Below are 18,120 nucleotides of genomic sequence, written 5' to 3'. Positions count from 1 at the left end.
TTTTAATAAGTTACAGTTAGACTAACTCAGCATCTCAATTATCATAATATCTTTGTTATAGTCCATAAGATAAAAATTTTAATATACACTAAATCATACAAAGTTTGTATTTAAAGTATCAAAATTATCAAAATGCTTAAGATAATTATACATAAAATATAAGTACATAAACTAGTTGGCATAGTTTTTATATTAAAATTCACATGCAAAACAAGATTTGCCACTATGGAGAAATTCTCTGGTAAATATATAGAGACATCATTAGTATAAAGAGTATCTTACTAAGATACTTAAATTTTTGCAAAAATAGCAGTTTATAGAAATGATTAAGTATTTTTTAATAGCTGAATGAAGCCCTGCACCTAAAAACAAAGTACAATATTTCATCACTCTTCCTTCCGTACCTACCGTAAAGATTCAGCCATTCGCCTCAAGTCTTCATTTTGTTGTTTTAAGCGTTCTAGTTTTGCCAGAATCTTGGACAGTTCTCGGCTAGAGTGATCAGGGTGGTCATTATCTCGTACCAAGTGACCACCTATATAAAACAGCAAGGTCCCCCAGGCAAAAAGAATGAGCATAATCCAACGCCAAGAACCACTCCATGGCCGCATTTTCAGATTTTCAACTCACTCCCCTGGCTTCCTGGAGCTCAAAGAACGTAAAACATTGTAACTGTTTCTAGCTACTGCAAAGGTAGTAGCCTTCTGTTGTTTCAACACATGATGCTTCAGACAAATTAGTCTCTCTGGTAGTCCTGTGGTAACTCTTTCCAAGTGATCCTCCTGGTGGTATGAGCAGGAAGCTTTATTGTTCTGTGCTTCATGGAGTCTACATGCTGTGGAAAGAGTAAGAAATGTATTTAAATTATTTAGGATATGCAAAATAGCATATGCTGAGATTCACGGAGTTAAAGGAAACACATTGGTGTTGACTGGCCAACAGGCTGACAAATAACCTAACTGCCTAAAAACAAGCAAAATGCAAAAGTTTTTAAGTCGCATAATAAATCAACCAGGTTCATCAAGGTTCTACCAGATACATTAATTAGCTCTAAGCCGGAAAGTTGTCTAAGTACCATCATCATCTTTCCTTCTTAGGTCATTGTACAACAGCTCAGATAGGGAGATTAAAAGATTGTATGTTTGAATAATCAATCAAAACCAAACAAAATGTATTCAACTACATATTTTCGACTAATGTTTGCAATTCTCTCAAACAAAAACACATTCTCTGGATGAGTGAATTCTTTCCTATAAGATCGCAACTCCAACCCCCTGCATCTCACTGCTCAGCTGCCATTACACCACTTAACTCTGCAGGTGACAGCAAATTGTCACTTTTAGGATAAATTCTAAAACTGACGTGCATTATTACCCAAGCAAAGGTTATCATAGTCATTAAGCAGCTGGCAACCACTTCAAACATCACAGCAAAGGTTCATATGGATTAGGCCAGATTATTCCGTCCTGAAATTTATTAAAAAATATCAACAATTGCAACAGAAGTCTAATACCAGATAAATCTTAGTTACTGTGCATCTTAAACTACAAATGTACATGCTTTCTCAGGCTTGGTTATGAGTTTCATTTGCCACTTCTCCATCATTAGGTTTAGAGTTCCCTTTGGAAACAAAACAATTTTCTCCCCAAGGAGAAAATTTGTACTCAAAGATATAACTTTAATGCCATTTGATAATTCCAGAGCTATAGAAGAAAAGTCACATGTCCAAACAGAGTTCACTGCAAAAGGGAAGAGAGAAAAGACAAGAAAGAATTTCTCTGTAAAAGACTGAATGTGATGGGCACTTGACCACTAATTAAACAGTCAGTAAAGACTAGATAGAAAAGTTGAGGAAGAGGCTTTGAAAACTAGAGCACAGAGCTACTATTTTCCTACTCTTGAACCTCAAATCTCAATTGTTTTTAAATGCTGAAGTAGTTAAAAAGAAAAAATATCTCTTTAAATGAGCATCCTAGAAACATTCTACTTCCTTCTCATTTATTTCTACACTATTTTCCTCATTGTCACTAGTGTATATTGGCTAAAACACAGAATGAAAAGAATTGTGCTCACTGAGAATTGTTTGAAAGCCAAATAAAAAAGCAATAATTGAAGTGAAAACTTGGTGTTTTGTCTGTTGCTTTAATAACTATTCTTAAGTCTATCAAGAACATTTCGTTGATTAACTCCTTTTTCATTCTTTCTCTTTCTCAAAATCCTTTCTCAAAGCCCTGCTCCTCTAATCTCAAGTACCCCCATCTATTCACTAAAACATAAAAATAATTAAAGTCTATTCAATGTCTTAGGTAAAAGATCCAGTCATGTGAGGTTTACTTTTCATGTTATGTAGGAAAAATGCAGATATTAAGGGCTTCCTGGTTAAAAAAACAAAAAAATGAGTCCACTCTGATGGTATAGGAAATGGATTTAATTCCGTAAGTCAACAAAAGAAGTATTAACATTTGAGTTAATAATACTGTTTGTGACAACATATGCAACACTGTAAAATGCTGTCATACCATATGCTGAAACTATAATATATCCTAGTTAATTCCAAGTTATACCAGTAAGATACTAAATCTTTTAAATTTTTTCTATCATAGCAGAAGTTAACTTAGAAAGACAACCTGTGACAAACAAAAGTAAAGACAGCTTTCTAAATAAGAATCATTTGATAAATAACAAAAAAGTGCTGTAACATTTTACTTAGAATTACAACAAAAAATTATAAATATTCAAAGCCAGCAAAAGCATAACTTGCAAAAGAAACAAAAGCTTACAGAAATATAAATTTTGTTAGACAAAGCACTTTAGGTTTTTACAAACCACCATCAAAAATATCCAAGATACTAGAACAATGGAACAGAACTGAAAGCCCAGAAATAAAACCCCACATCTATGGACAGCTAATCTTCGACAAAGGGGCTAAGAACATACATTGGAGAAAAGATAGACTCTTCAATCAACGGTGTTGGGAAAACTGGGCAGCCACATGCAAAAGAATGAAAGTAGACCACTATCTTACGCCATACACGAAAATTAACTCAAAGTGGATCAAAGACTTGAAGGTAAGACTTGAAAGCATAAACTTCTGGAAGAAAATATAAGTAGCACACTCTTTGACATCAGTCTTAAAAGGATCTCACTGAGTATCATGTCTTCTCAGACAAGGGAAATAAAAGAAAAAATAAACTAGTGGGACTTCATCAGACTTCTGATGATGATGAAGGAGCTTCTACAAGGCAAAGGAAACTAGGATCAAAACAAAAGGACAACCCACCAACTGGGAGAAAATAACTGCAAATCATATATCAGACAAGGGGTTAATCTCCATTATATAGAGAGAACTCAGACAACTGAACAACAAAAACCAAACAACCCGATCAAAAAATGGGCAGAGGGTATGAAAAGACATTTCTCCAAAGAAGATATACAGATGGCCAACAGGCACATGAAAAGATGCTCAACATCACTAACCATCAGAGAAATGCAAATCAAAACTACCCTAAGATACCACCTGAACACCTGTTAAAGTGGCTATAATCACTAAAACAAAAAATAGCAAATGCTGGAGAGGTTGTGGAGAAGAGAGAACCCTCATACACTGCTGGTGGGAATGGAAACGGCTGCAGCCACTATGGAAAACCGTATGGAGATTTCTCAAAAAACTAAAAATAGAAATACCATATGACCCAGCTATCCCACTACTGGGTATTTATCCAAAGAACATGAAATCAACAATTCAAAGAGACTTATGTACCCCTATGTTCATTGCAGCATTATTCACAATAGCCAAGACATGGAAGCAATGCAAGTGCCTATCAACCAACGATTGGATAAAGAAGATGTGGTATATATATACAATGGACTACTCCTCAGCCATAAAAAGACAAAATCATCCTGTTCGCAACAACATGAATGAACCTAGAGGGTATTATGTTAAGCGAAATAAGCCAGAAAGACAAACCAAGATGATTTCACTCATATGTGGAAGAAAGACAAAGAGAAGAGCTCAGTGGTTACCAGGCGTTTGGGGTTGGGTGAAGGGGAGCACTTACATGGTGACAGACAAGTAATAAGGCACAACTGAAATTTCACAATGTTGCAACTATTATGAACTCAATTTAAAAAACCCAAGATATTAAATGACTACATTTTACAGCAATAGTGATATTACACATTATACAAAGTAAGAAATTATTGTAGGAGCAAAAGATGGTCATTTTCTTAAATAATAGCATCATTTTAACTCAATTTTTGGAGAAAATGTTTCCTCAAACTTTACTGTTCTTAGCCAGTATTTTAAAACGGGATCAACAAAAAAAAGCCAAGCTGAAAAACAAGTTAGTTTTCTATGTAATTTTCCTTAGTATGGTTTAAAAGAGCAGGTATAGAAATTTTTCCCTATCCATAATGAATGCCTGCTTACTTCCTTACCATTTTTATTGTTTATTGTTTGAACTACGCCTGCTAAAATGTAAAGTCCATGATTTTTGTCCACTTTGTTCACTGATATATCCCAAGTACTTAAATCAGAGCTTGCCACTTAGTAGGCACTAATAAATATTTCTGAATAAATTAATAAGTGAATGAGTGATGAAGGATGTCATACATGACATATGCTAGGATGACATATGATTTGAGTACATCAGCTTGAACTGCATTTCATGCCCCACTTAAGAAGGCAAATCTGAACGTTGAAGTGAGACAGTGCTATTATATAAGATGGTTCAAAAATAAAATCACTCATAAATTTCAGGACTTCTTATTGCCACCATATATCTTATAAGATATCCCTCAAACAATTAAAATAAACGGGTCTAAAAGGCCATAAGATCAACAGTCTTATGGCTATCTTTAACCAGGAGAAAACAATTTCTCTTTACTTTGTCTTATTTTCCTCCTTTAGAAGATTCACTTTGCAAAGACAATGAGATGACTGAAGAAAGTATGTACAGCCTTTGATATGAAAGCCGCTCCATTAGTGAAAGAATTAGTGAAAATATTTCAAATTTATTAGTAAAAATATTTCAACATTAACTCCATGAGCTAATTTCTGACTAAAATTTATACAGTAGAGTTTGTTGAGATTTCTTCTTAGAATGGGTTGTTTTCTTTTCAAGTACTTAGGGATTTATTCCTGTTTGAGATTGACATGCTACCCTTCATGCGCAGAATATTAAATGGATTGAAATGTGTCAGGCTTCCTTCTGCAAATGTAATTAGTGATACCACTTTTTTAAGGTAGTAAGTATTTAAATGATTCATTTCTTTTGGTATTTAGAGTCGCTTTGGGTTATATTTGCTTAATGTCTCTGAAACAAAAAATACATGTACTTTTTCAAAGTAATTTCTTTAATCTGGAAGTTAGAGTACATCATCAGTAGGATCAGGAGCTTTAATGGAGTTACCATGAGACTGAAATGAGGTTAATATATAGAGAGCATTTACTATAATGCTTGGCACATAAGAGGTTAGAGTTTAGGTTCTGCTATATCATACCTAGGTAACCTTACTGAGCTTCAATTTCTTTACCTGTAAAATGGATATAACACATACTACCACTCCCACAGAATATTGGGAAAGTCTTAAGTAAAATAATCTATGGGAAGCATTTAGCATATCAATAGCAAATTGATGTTACGTCATATATGTTAATGCTGTTAACACTAACCAGCAGATGGATAGTGTGGTTCCCTGGGAAATGAACCTAAGGGCCAAGGTGGTGAGAGCACTAAATGTTAACCACTAGACCAATAGGCCTGGCTAAAAAACAAAACAACAAAAGTGCTAGGATTTAAATTAGAAAATGAGTATGTTGTAAAAAAAAATTAAAACTATAACAAAAAAATACAACTTATGTAACAACAAAAAAAATTCTGAAAAATTTTAAAATTCTCTGGAAAGGATTAACAGCAGATTAAATACTGTAAAGGAAAAGTTAAGCAAACTTGACGACAGTGATAAAAAATATCAACACAAGAAAAAAAATTTTGTAACTCTGTATGGTGATGGACGTTAACCAGACTTACTGTAGTGATCATTTTGCAATACATACAAATATTGAATCATGTTGTACACCTGAAACTAAGGTTATATGTCAATTAAAAACATTATCCAAAGAGAAAATTATCCAGAAAAAAAAAATCTGAGGGAGGTTTAATAAAAAAGAAAATTTTAAAAGCAGTCACTGGTTATAGTGCTTATCTTCAGATATTATGGTGTTGTAAAGCTTTCACCACAGTACCACCTGATCGTAACCATCATCATGAACTGAAAACTGTTCAGGTGACAGAACTCAAATAAAAGTTGTCCATCATCATTAGCAAGAAAGCAATTTACATCATTGCTTGAGGGCCAGTTGGAAATCTATAGGCATTTCCCCATTTGGGCATTCAGATTGAAAAAGGATTTCTCAAAACAATACTTGTCATCAAACTTGAAAAATAACATACATTGAAAACAAGCTTAGTCATGAGCATATACAGAATTTCCCTTTTTGTTTTTTGAGGAAGATTAGCCCTGAGCTAGCAACTGCCACCAATCTTCCTCTTTTTTGCTGAGGAAGACTGGCCCTGAGCTAACATCCATGCCCATCTTCCTCTACTTTATATGTGGGATGCCTGCCACAGCATGGCTCGACAAGCAGTGCATAGGTCTGCGCCCAGGATCCAAACAGGAAAGCCCTGGGCCACCAAAGCGGAACGTGCGAACTTAACCGCTGCACCACCAGGCCAGCCCCTGCAATGTATTTTTAAATACAAATAAAACCATAATTTGGAGGAGAAAAATAGTCATAGAGGAAAAAAAATACATGGTAAAAAGAATTTCCGGGGTCTTCTTAGAAAAGAAATATAAGCTAGTGGACAATGGAACATCTTTTAAAAGAGCTGAAATAAAAAGAAATGGAAAAACTGTACTTTGTTATCCAGTGAAAATATCTTCAAAAGTAAAAGCAGGTTTCTGTGAATGTAAGTTTTCATTTAACTTCGGTAAATACCTAGGAGTGGGATTTTTGGGTCATATGGAAAATGTATGTTTATAAGAAAATGCCAAACTGCATGTCAAAGTGGCTGCATCATTCTGAATTGTCACCAACAATGAGTGAGCTACACAATCTCTCCAGCTTGTGGCAGAGTCAATTTTTTTTAAAGCAATTCTAATAGGTGTATAGTGGTATCTCAGTGTGGTTTCAATTTGCATTCAATTTCCCTGATAACAAATGACAGTGAACACGTGATCTATGTACCATCCATATATCTTCTTTGGCGAAGTGTCTATTGAGATCTTTTGCCCATTTCTATATTAGACTGTTTATTGTTGAGATTTATATAGTCTAGACACAAGTCTTTTATCAGTTTGTGATTTTTCAAATATTTTCTCCCAGTCTGTGACCTGTCTTTGTATTCTCTTAGCAATGTCTTGCATGCAGCAAATATTTTTAATTGTTTGATAAAATAAAATGTACTGATTTTTTTTCTTTTATAGTTTGTGGTTTGCGTATTATATCTAAAAGTTCAATGTCAAATCCAAGGTCACATATATTTTCTCCTACATTTTAAGAAGTTTTAGTTTTATGTTTCAAAGTTAAAATAATTCCCACTCCTAGGTATGAACCCAAGAAAAATGAAAGCTTATGTTCCCACAAAAACTGATATTCAAATGCTTATGGCAGCTTTATACATATTAGACAAAAAACAGAAAAAAATTGAGATTGTCTTCAACAGGCGAATGAATTAAACTCTGGTATACCAAAAACAAAGGAATACTACTCAGCAATAGAAAGGAACAAGCTACTGACCCACTCAGCAAATTGGGTGAATCTTAAGCGCATTTTGCTAAGTGAAAGAAGCCAGAACCAAAAGCTACATATGTGATTCGCTTATTTGACATTATGGAAAAGGGAATACTATAGGGTGAAAAACAGATCAGTGGTTGCCAAGGGTTGAAGGTGCAAAGACGGGCTGATTACAAAGAGGCTACAGGGGAAATTTTTACAGTGATGGGTCAATTCTAAACGGTACTGAAGAAGGGTACACCATCTCTGTGGTATTCACCCCCCAAACCCATAACTCCAGTGTAGTAACTTAAAAAAATACCAGACAAACCCAAATTGAGGGACAATCAACAAAACACCTGACCCATACTCTTCAAAACTATCAAGGTCATCAAAAACATGAAATAACAAAGAAACTATCATAGATTGGAAAAGAATAAAGAGACATAATGACTAAATGCAACATAGTACAGTAGCCCCCCTTATCCGTGGTTTCGCTTTCTGCAGTTTCAGTTACTCTCAGTCAACGATGGTCCAAAAATATTAAGTGGGAAATTCCAGAAACAAACAATTTATAAGTTTTTAAACTGCATGACATCTTTCTGAGTAGTGTGATCAAATCTCACACCATCCCACTGTGTCCCACCGGGGATATGAATCATCCCTTTGTCTAGCGTATCCATGCTGTGTCTGCTACCCACCTGTTAGTCACTTAGTAGCCATCTCCATTATCAGATCGACTGTTGTGGTATCACAGTACTTCTGTTCAAGTAACCCTTATTTTAGTTAATAATGGCCCCAAAGCACAAAAGTAGTGATGCTGGCAGTTCAGACATGCCAAAGAGAAGCCATAGAGTGATTCCTTTAAATGAAAAGGTGAAAGTTCTCGACTTTGTACGGAAGGGAAAAAAATCGTATGCTGAGGTTGCTAAGATCTACGGTAACTTTTATTACAGTACATTGTGACAACTGTTCTATTTTATTAGTAGTAACTGTTGTTAATCGCTTACTGTGCCTAACTTATAAACTAAACTTTATCATAGATATATATGTACAAGAAAAAACATAGTATATGTAGGGTTTGGTACTATCTGCAGTTTCAGGCATTCACTGGGGGTCTTGGAACATATCCCCCTCAGACAAGGGGGAAATCTATATTCTGGACCAGATCTTGGAATAGAAAAAGGACAGTGTGTAAAAACTGAAATCCAAATATAGCCTGTAGTTACATTAATATATTGCACCATTGTTAATTTATTACTTTTGACAAATGTACCATGGCTAAGAAAGATGTTAACACTAGGGGAACCTGGGCAAAGAATATATGGAAACTGTCTGTACTTACTTTGCAAATCTTCTGTAATTCTAAAATTATTTCAAAGTAAAAATCTTTTAAAAAATAAAGGCAAAGAAAGTACATTTTCAGGAAACAAAAGCGGAAAGCACTTGTTGCTAGCAGATACACACTACGAGATATAAAAGGATGCTGTTCAGAACAAAAGAAAATGATTGTGCATGGAAATTTGAATGTAAATAATGGATTTAAACAGACATGTTAAATGTATGGGTAATCATAAATGAAACTTTTTCTCATTTTTTTAAAAACAAATTTTAAATGTTAAAATAAAATTTAAATTTAAAATAAATTTGATTCTTTTTAAAATAAATTTGATTCTTTAAAACTAAAATAATAAACTAGTATAGGATTTATAACAATGTCATAAAATGTATGACAATAATAACACAAAGGATGACAGGCAGAAAAAGGAAGGATAGCTTTTAAAGTCCCTACATTATACTTTAAGAGGTATGATGGTATTTGAAAGTTTGGTGAAATAGGTAAAGGGTTCACAATGTAAACACTATGAGTGAACTATAAAACAGATAAACAGTAGAGAAAAATTGATGAAACCAAAAATGAGTTCATTGAAAAGATCAATAAAACTGATAATATTCGAGCTGAACTAAGGGGAAAAAAGGACATAAGTTGCCAATATTAGGAACGAAAGAGGGAGCATCACTACAGATGCTACAAAAGAACAATAAAGGAATATTATGAACAACTTCAGGTCAATAAATACGAGGTCAGGCCTGAAATGGACAAATTTCTTAAAAGAAACAAACTACCAAAGTTCAATCAAGAATAAACAGATAACATGAATAGCCTTTTAAGTACTAAAAGATGTTGAATGCATATGTATAAACCTTCCCACAAAGAAAACTCCAGGCCCATATGGCTTTATGTGTGAATTCCATGAAACATTTATAGAAGATATAACAGTAATCCTACATAAATTTTTCCAGGAAACGGAAAAAGAAAAAAAAATAGTTTAACAGTTTCTTACAAAGTTAAATATATACTTAGCATTATAACATAATGATTCCACTCTTAGATATTTACAAGGGAAATGAAGACATGTACACACAAAGACTTGTACAAGAATGTTCACAGCTACTTTATCTATATAAATACTTTACCTATATAAAGAGTCAAAAACTTGAAATACCCAAGTGTCTACCAACAGGTGAATGGATAAACAAATTGTGACACATTCATAGACCAGAATGTTATTCAGCAGTAAGAAGGAATGAACTATTAATGTACACAAAAACATGAATGAATCTCAAAATCATGCTTGTTGAATGACGCCATGGACAAAAAAAGAATACACACTTATATGAAGTTCTAGAATAGAGAAATTAATACATAGTGACTGAAATCAGACCAGTGCTTGCCAGGGAACAAGCAGGTGACTGACTAAAAAGAGGACTGACAGTTACATGAAGGTATAGATTTGAGAAAAATCGTCTAAGTATACATTTAATATGGGTACTTTTTTTAAAAAAAGATTGGCCCTGAGCTAACATCTGTTGCCAATCTTTTTTTTTTTTCCTTCTCCGCAAAGCCCCCCACCCACTAGATAGTTGTATATTCTAATTGTATGTCCTTCTAGTTCTGCTATGTGGGATGTCACTTCAGCACAGCTTGATGAGCAGTACTAGGACCATGCCCAGGATCCCAACTAGCAAAACCCTGGGCAGCCAAACCAGAGCGCTGAACTTAACTACTCGGCCACAGGGCCAGTCCCAGGGGTACATATTATTAATTTAAATTATGCTTCAATAAAGTTGAAAACAATTTAAGAGAAAGTTTAAATTATTTGCATTTTGTTAATGTATTTGAAAATGTCAATAACTGAAGGCTGCTAATTCATTAAATGGCTAGATTATGTGCTTGTATTTTGAGTTTCAATGAAACAGACTTTTCCAGCAAAATCATCATCATTGCACATTCTTACTTTTAATGAAAAAAATTCAAAATTATTCTATAGATATGATCAACTCCAACCTAAATGTTAATGGGAAATTATATTTTTAACGTATTTCAGACAGCTAAGTATCAACTCAAATAACCAGTAATATAATTAAAAAACCATAGAGAAACTATACTGAATCTTCTTAGTAGCCTAACCTTTTCACAGAGCAAAAGAAATGATCATAAACATCCAAATAATAATGATTCCCTAAATTATAATAAATATATACTATAGTTTAAAAAGTTATCATCTTTAGAAGAATATATTATCTTTATTTTCTTAACAATTGGAAAGAGTAAAAAGGAAATCATTACTACAGAGTGCTTCTTGAAGCATTTTAATGTAATAGAATGAACTGAAAAACTCAACATAATAATAAAATCGTTTATTCAACAAATTAAATGAATGACCAATCCCTCTAATGCAGCAGAGGTTAAGCATGACTGTTACATTTTAAATGCATCAAGTTAATAAAGGAAAATATAAATAAAACTTTTAGAGAAAAGCTAATTATCAATTATAAAATACCAATATTTAAAGAGCCCTTTACATATATTATTCAATTCAGTTCTAGACTAACATATGCCCAAGATTATAACTTTAAATATCTTCTCATTTGATCTCAATTCATTTTCAAATTAAGTATTGTTATAGAATTTATTTAAAATCTTTCCTACTGTCCAACCTCCATATATGGGAAAAGGGTAGTTTATAAAATTATGTGTTTTTTAATTTAAGAAAGAAGTAGGAAAAAGTAAAAAAGGTATCACAATAAAATGGCCCTTTAACTCCAGTTGAAATCAATTTTCATTTATGTAAAAGCACTTGCTGAAACTAAACTGAAATGTAGAATGAAGATAGGGAGTGGGGGAATGAAGAGAGGGAGGAGGAGAGACGAGCAGGAGAGGAGAGAAAAGGAAATTTTCATACAGCCCCTTCCAAGACTATAAAATTCAATTTTCATCCACTACTTACAGTCACCTATCATACTTTCACATTGCTTATCAGTAAGGTCACAGTATATGCACATATGAATTTAAAATACCAGGCATCCTGAATATAAGAGCACAAAAAACTCTATTAATTCACTGAAACCAGCTGTTATTTTAGAAATTAATCTTCCTAGTTATGAAGTACAAATACATAATCACATTTATGAACTTTCTATCAGGAGTATCTCGCTCATGTTAACTGAAGATAACACACCAGGTTGTATTTACTGACGCAATTAATTTATACTATTCAAATGGGTCCAGAAATGTGGCCTTGGCATCTGTACCTTCAGGCTTGAATAAATTAATACTGCCGAAAAGTGGTAATACTAATAAATTCAAATGAAACGTACACCCTTACCATTTTATCTAGTTATGAAGTATATACAAAATACATACTTGATTGGCAGTATGATATGGTAAAAGAGTAACCATTTCAAATCAATCACTGGCTATAACATACGGGCAGTTTTCCCAATTAGAGAACAGGAATAATAGCATACCCTCACATAATTGTGAAAATTATGTGAAATAATATATGCAAAAGTGATACGTAAAGTGTAACAGAATTTATAAATATTAGTTACTATTATCTTTCCCTTGCTCTTTAGAAACTAGGTATACCAGCTTCCTGCCAGTTCCCAGAATGTGCCAAGTTCTTACCTATCACAGGGCCTCATTCTTATTGTTCCTTCTACCTGAACTGCAATTCCTTTGGCTCATTCTTATAATTCAGATTTCTACTTAAATGTCACCTCTTTTTAGAGATAGTCTCTGACAACCTGTATCAATTATGACACGTTAGGATAAAAGTAAGAGAAAATCCAACTCAAAATGGCTTTAAAAATAAGGAAATTTTAATTACTCGATTGACCAAAAAAATTAGTTAACAGCTCCATGAAATAGTCAAAAATCTCTTTTCATCTTTCTATTCTACCCCCTTGGCATGTCAGCATTTGTCCTCAGCCTAGCTCTCTGCACGGCAGCAAGTTGGCTGCCTCGATTCCAGCCACATGTAATTACGTATAACAGAACAACTGGCAATCTCTTCTAGTCTGTCTCATTTTAAAGGAGAGGAAACTACTAATAGAAGTCTCCCCCAGAAGATTTGCACATCTTATTAGCCGAGATTGAGTCACCTGTCCCTTGCAAAATCAATCAATGACAAGCAGAATGGATTACCATTATGGCTTAGACTAAGCAGGATTTATCCCTAACAGTAGGTTCCTGAACAAAACTGGGACCCTGAAAGCAAGAAAGAATGAAAGAATGACTACAAGATCCTAGAAGAATGCTACAACACCTTATCTTTTGTAAAAAGCACTCACCATTTCCCATTATTCTCTATCACAACACTTACTGGCTTATTTATTTCCTACACTAAAGGGTGTGTACCAGTAGAGCAGGGACATGGAGGACAGTGCCTAAAACAGAGAAAGCCCTTTATTAATATCTGTCAAACAAGAAAGTCAATGCATAAATATTACCCAGCTGTACATATATTTGTTTAATATCTATAGTCAAAATAAAAATAAAATCAAGCCTTAGAAGAATTAGAACTAAGATTCAAAGTCAGTTTCATGTTTATTCGTTTATTTTTATATGCAGAAAATGTCAAAAGTAGATAGAAGGAAATATATCCAAACATAATTTCAAACCAAAGACTTGCATTCAAGCCAACTCTTGATAAGCGGTGGAGTCCTCAAACATTACATTTAATAGTTAACAAGGGCAGATAGATACACTGCAAAAATTTCAAGTCATACACAATACAAATAACAAAGAAAGATTCACAATCTTTCCAGAGAACTCTCTTCAAAGAACAGAGATTCAAAAATTCAGATTCAAACAGATTTAAAACTGTTTCTACAGAATGACAGAGATTCAGAAGTACAGTAAACATTTTATGCTATTGAAAATTTTACTGGGATATGTTTTTTTAAAAAAAACATTTAAATTTTCGTATAAGAGGCATGAAAGCCCTTTAAACGTTAATTGTTATTACTGCAGCTATGAAGAATATTACAATGACATTATTGGCTAGTATTTGATTCACTAATACATGAGCCAGATAGGTGACACAGAGACAATTTATATAATCCAAAACAAGAAAAGTTTAAATAAATTATGGTACAACCATTGGTGAGATATTAAGGCTCAGTTTAAAACATTACGTATGAAGACAAATACACATAATATAATGTTAGATGAAATTGCAGGACACAGCGGGATTTGATGATCCTAAGAGATAGCACGAGACCTTGGAAAGTGTAAGCTCTAAGGTAAAAAAAAAAACAACTCAACGTAAATTCTGGCAATACCAATACAGAAATGGACAAGTAAATAACCGGGCAGGCATCTTACCTTCTCTGAGCCTGAATTTTTTTCTTTGAAAAAATTATAATAATTCCTATCATATGTGCCTATCATTCTAAGTATAATGATGATAACAGCTACATTTATACAGTGCCTCCTGAATGCAAAGTACTTTTCTCATTGCTTCACAATTATAATACTATTTAATCTTTTCAACAACCTTATGATGTAAGTACTACTATCTCCACTTTACAGTGGAGGAAATTAAGGCACACTAAGATTAGACAACTTTCCCAAGGTCACAAAGCCATTAAGTGGCAAAACTAAAATCAGTAATAGCTATTTTTTTATTGTTGTTATTAAGAAGAACCTGCTGACTATAAGAATCGCAAGGGGCGCTAGAAAAATCTCCCTCTACACACATTTTTTAACCCAAGGACAGGGTTATATATAACTAGGATGTCTCGAGTATAATTCAATTCAAAGATATAAAGGCCTCAAACTTTTCCTCCCAAATAGCACAGTGTTAGGAGAGCTGGATAAAACAACTCCATTTGACTTAACTTTTTGACATTTAAGGTTTGGTGAAGTGACTTCAGTTCCAGACCAAGACAGAGAAGACGCCCTTCTCCCTATTCCCCCTCACTAAGGATAGCTAAAAACCCTGGACATTCTACATAAAACACACACAGGAAGACTGTGAAAGGAGGAAAGAAAAGGCAGACCTACTAGTGATCTAGGGATTAAAAGAACAACACGGCAGTGAGCTCTCCGAGTTTTCTTTTTCCCTCATTTATCCCAGAAGAAGGAACAACAGAAAGAGCAAAAATATGGAGAAATATAATAGACTTTCCCTTCTCAAGTTTTCTACATTATGGTTGACACTTGAAGCAAACGGTATATATAACACTGTCTGTCTGTTTTAAATATACACAGAAGAAATAGTTAAGACAATTATAAAGGAGAGAGGGTAATGGGATTTACAGAGAAATAGTTTCTACATGTCACTCAAACTGGTAAAACAGTAACCCTAGGAGACTGTGATAAGTTATGTATTTTTAATGCAATACTTAAAACAACTACTAAAACATCCATACAAAGAGACACACCCTAACATTTAACAATAGAATCATTAGAGGTTTAATAGAGAGTGAGTTTCAGAGTCAACTAGAATAGTGTTTGCCCACTTCCTCTACTTTCTTGTTGTGTGACTATGGCCAAATTATTTAACCTCTCTGTAAACTAGAGTTAATAACATTCATTTGGGGCCAAATAGAATTAAAACAATAGCTACAATTATTATAGCTATTATTATATTTTGATTGAATCAGACTATTAACTCTCTCTAATTTATTTCCTTTTGCTAGTTTAAATAAATATTTAAAGTAGTCTTGAATTGAGATATGTATGTAAAGTGCTAGTTCCAGTGACTACCAGATAGTATGAGCTTGATAAATAAAAACTACAATTATGTATTAATAAATATAAAGGAGTTATGGTTAGCCTTTCCTTAATTTAAATAGATTTCGTACCATAAGATCTTATAACCTCCTTGACATCAGTCTTAGCAATGATTTTTTGGATTTGACAACAAAAGCAAAAATAAACGAGTGGAACTACATCAGAAAAGCACTTCTATACAGAAAAGGAAACTATCAACAAAATGAAAAAGCAACCTATGAAATGGGAGAAAATATTTGCAAGTCATATATCTGATAAGGGGTTAATATTCCAAAATACATAAAGAACTCATACAACTCAAGAGGAAAAAACTCAAACAATCCATTCCATTTAAACAATGGGCAGAGGATCTGAACAGACATTTTTCCAAAGGCAACATACAAACGGCCAACAGGTACATGAAAAAATGCTCAACGTCACTAATCATCAGCAAAATGCAAAGCAAAACCACAGTGAGATATCACCTCACACCTGTTAGAATGGATATTATCAAAAGATTAGAAATAAGTGTTGGTGAGGATACAGACAAAAGGAAACCCTTGTGCACTGTTGGTGGGATTGTAAATTGGTGCAGCCACTACGGAAAACAGAAGAGAGTTTCCTCAAAAAGTTAAAAATAGAACTATCATATGATCCAGAAATTCCACTTGTGGGTATTTATCCAAAGGAAACAAGATCACTACCTGGAAAAGATATCTGCACCACCATGTTTACTGCAACATTATTTACAATAGCCAAGACATGGAAACAACAAGTATCCATCAACAAAATTTAAATGGTGAGAGATACATGGAAAAGAATGAATAGATCCACAAGGAAAAAACAAAGGTAAAACCTATATAGAAACCACATTTGATAAATTACAATGAAATATATATGACCTCCTGCAGTCTTTCTAGGCCTATAATTCCACGTTATCCAAACAAAACCAAATCATAAATTAGGCAACATGCTTAAAGAGATTGTCAAACTCTCAAGTGAGGCATCTAAACCTCTGTCTACTCAAAGCTACTGAATTAAATGTGTCAAGTCAATTATTTGGTGTCACAGAAACCATTAGAAAGGGTGGGCCCAAGTATCAATACATGAACAATTTTTTAGAATCACTTTATCTAAAAGAGTGAAAGAATATCAACGATTTGCTGTGTAGGCTCCAAAACAATCTTTTTTCAATCTCTTCCACGGAAAATGGCTAATCCGATGTTTTCTAACATCTTTTTCATATTTGCCAATCCAAAATTTTGAGAGGAGACACTTGAAGTGTCGTTAATAGGAAGGAATTTACCAGAAAAAAAAACAAAACTCATAAGTACTTCATTTAACAATCGGATAACAAGCTAACAATAGTAACCTACAAAAAACTGTCAATATTCTAAAGACAAGAATTACTGATGTCCCCCCCATGGATTTCACAAGCTCTTCTAACCACCCCCAATATCCAACAAAATGTGATTTGGTAACTAGTTGTACATATGTCACTGAATTATTAAATAATCTTTTTTCCCATAAAATAAAAGTTTCTTATTTCCCATTAATCTAATAAAATTTCACCAGTATGACCAAAGTAGATCCACAGTCTTCTCAATCTCTTAGTCATTTATACTGCTCTCCTTCAATTCTCCTTATATCTTCACTCTCCCCAATACATATCCCTCTGTACGCAAACCATTAAATCTCAGTGGCGCTTTATTATTTATACTTCTTCACCTCAGTATAAGGATATGGTTCTGCACATTACAAAATACCCCAACACAGCAGTAGCTAAGCTTAAACAAGATTGAGGGTTATTTCTTTCTTTTGTAAAAGAAGTCTAGAGAGAGACGACGTAGACATGGTGGTTGCATAGTACCCTCAGGGATCCAAGTTTCTCACTTTCTCTTAGGCACATTCTAGATGCCTAGCTTCCATCATCAAGATCACCTCATGGTCCAAAATGTTTGCTAAAGCTCCAGTTAGCATGTCTTCAATAAAGGTCAAAAGGAAGAAGAGAAACTGAATGGCAAAAAAGGGTCTCTTCCAGCTGGGTCAGTGCCTTTACAAGCACACTCATATTACTTCTGCTTTCAACTCTTTTGTCAGAACTCAGTCACATAGCTGGGAAATACGGTCTTTTCCTTCAGGCATCAATGTAGCTAGCTTAAAAAAATCAGGATTCTATTACCATAGAAGAAGGAGAAAGAGACTTTAGGATTATAGAATACTAGCAGCCTGCAATGACTCCATATCCATTTTTCACAGCTTCTGAATAACCCTTGAT

General features: G+C 33.8%; 1 protein-coding gene across 5 annotated transcripts in view; it reads right to left on the bottom strand.

Annotated features, from left to right (window-relative positions):
* The window catches only part of FUT8 (fucosyltransferase 8), a 277,408-nt gene that overhangs the window by 150,646 nt on the left and 108,642 nt on the right, over positions 1 to 18,120 (bottom strand). For all 5 annotated transcript variants that reach the window (XM_014735643.3, XM_005605246.4, XM_070249598.1 and 2 more), the window contains one exon: positions 409 to 835. In XM_014735643.3, the coding sequence (XP_014591129.1) occupies positions 409 to 611 (203 nt within the window). In that variant the 5' untranslated portion in view covers positions 612 to 835. The remainder of the gene's footprint in view (positions 1 to 408; positions 836 to 18,120) is intronic.

This window comes from Equus caballus, chromosome 24 (assembly GCF_041296265.1).
Source record: "Equus caballus isolate H_3958 breed thoroughbred chromosome 24, TB-T2T, whole genome shotgun sequence".
Lineage (NCBI taxonomy): Eukaryota > Metazoa > Chordata > Mammalia > Perissodactyla > Equidae > Equus > Equus caballus.
The sequence above is the reverse complement of the archived record's forward strand: the minus strand, read 5'-3'. Positions and strand labels throughout refer to the sequence as shown.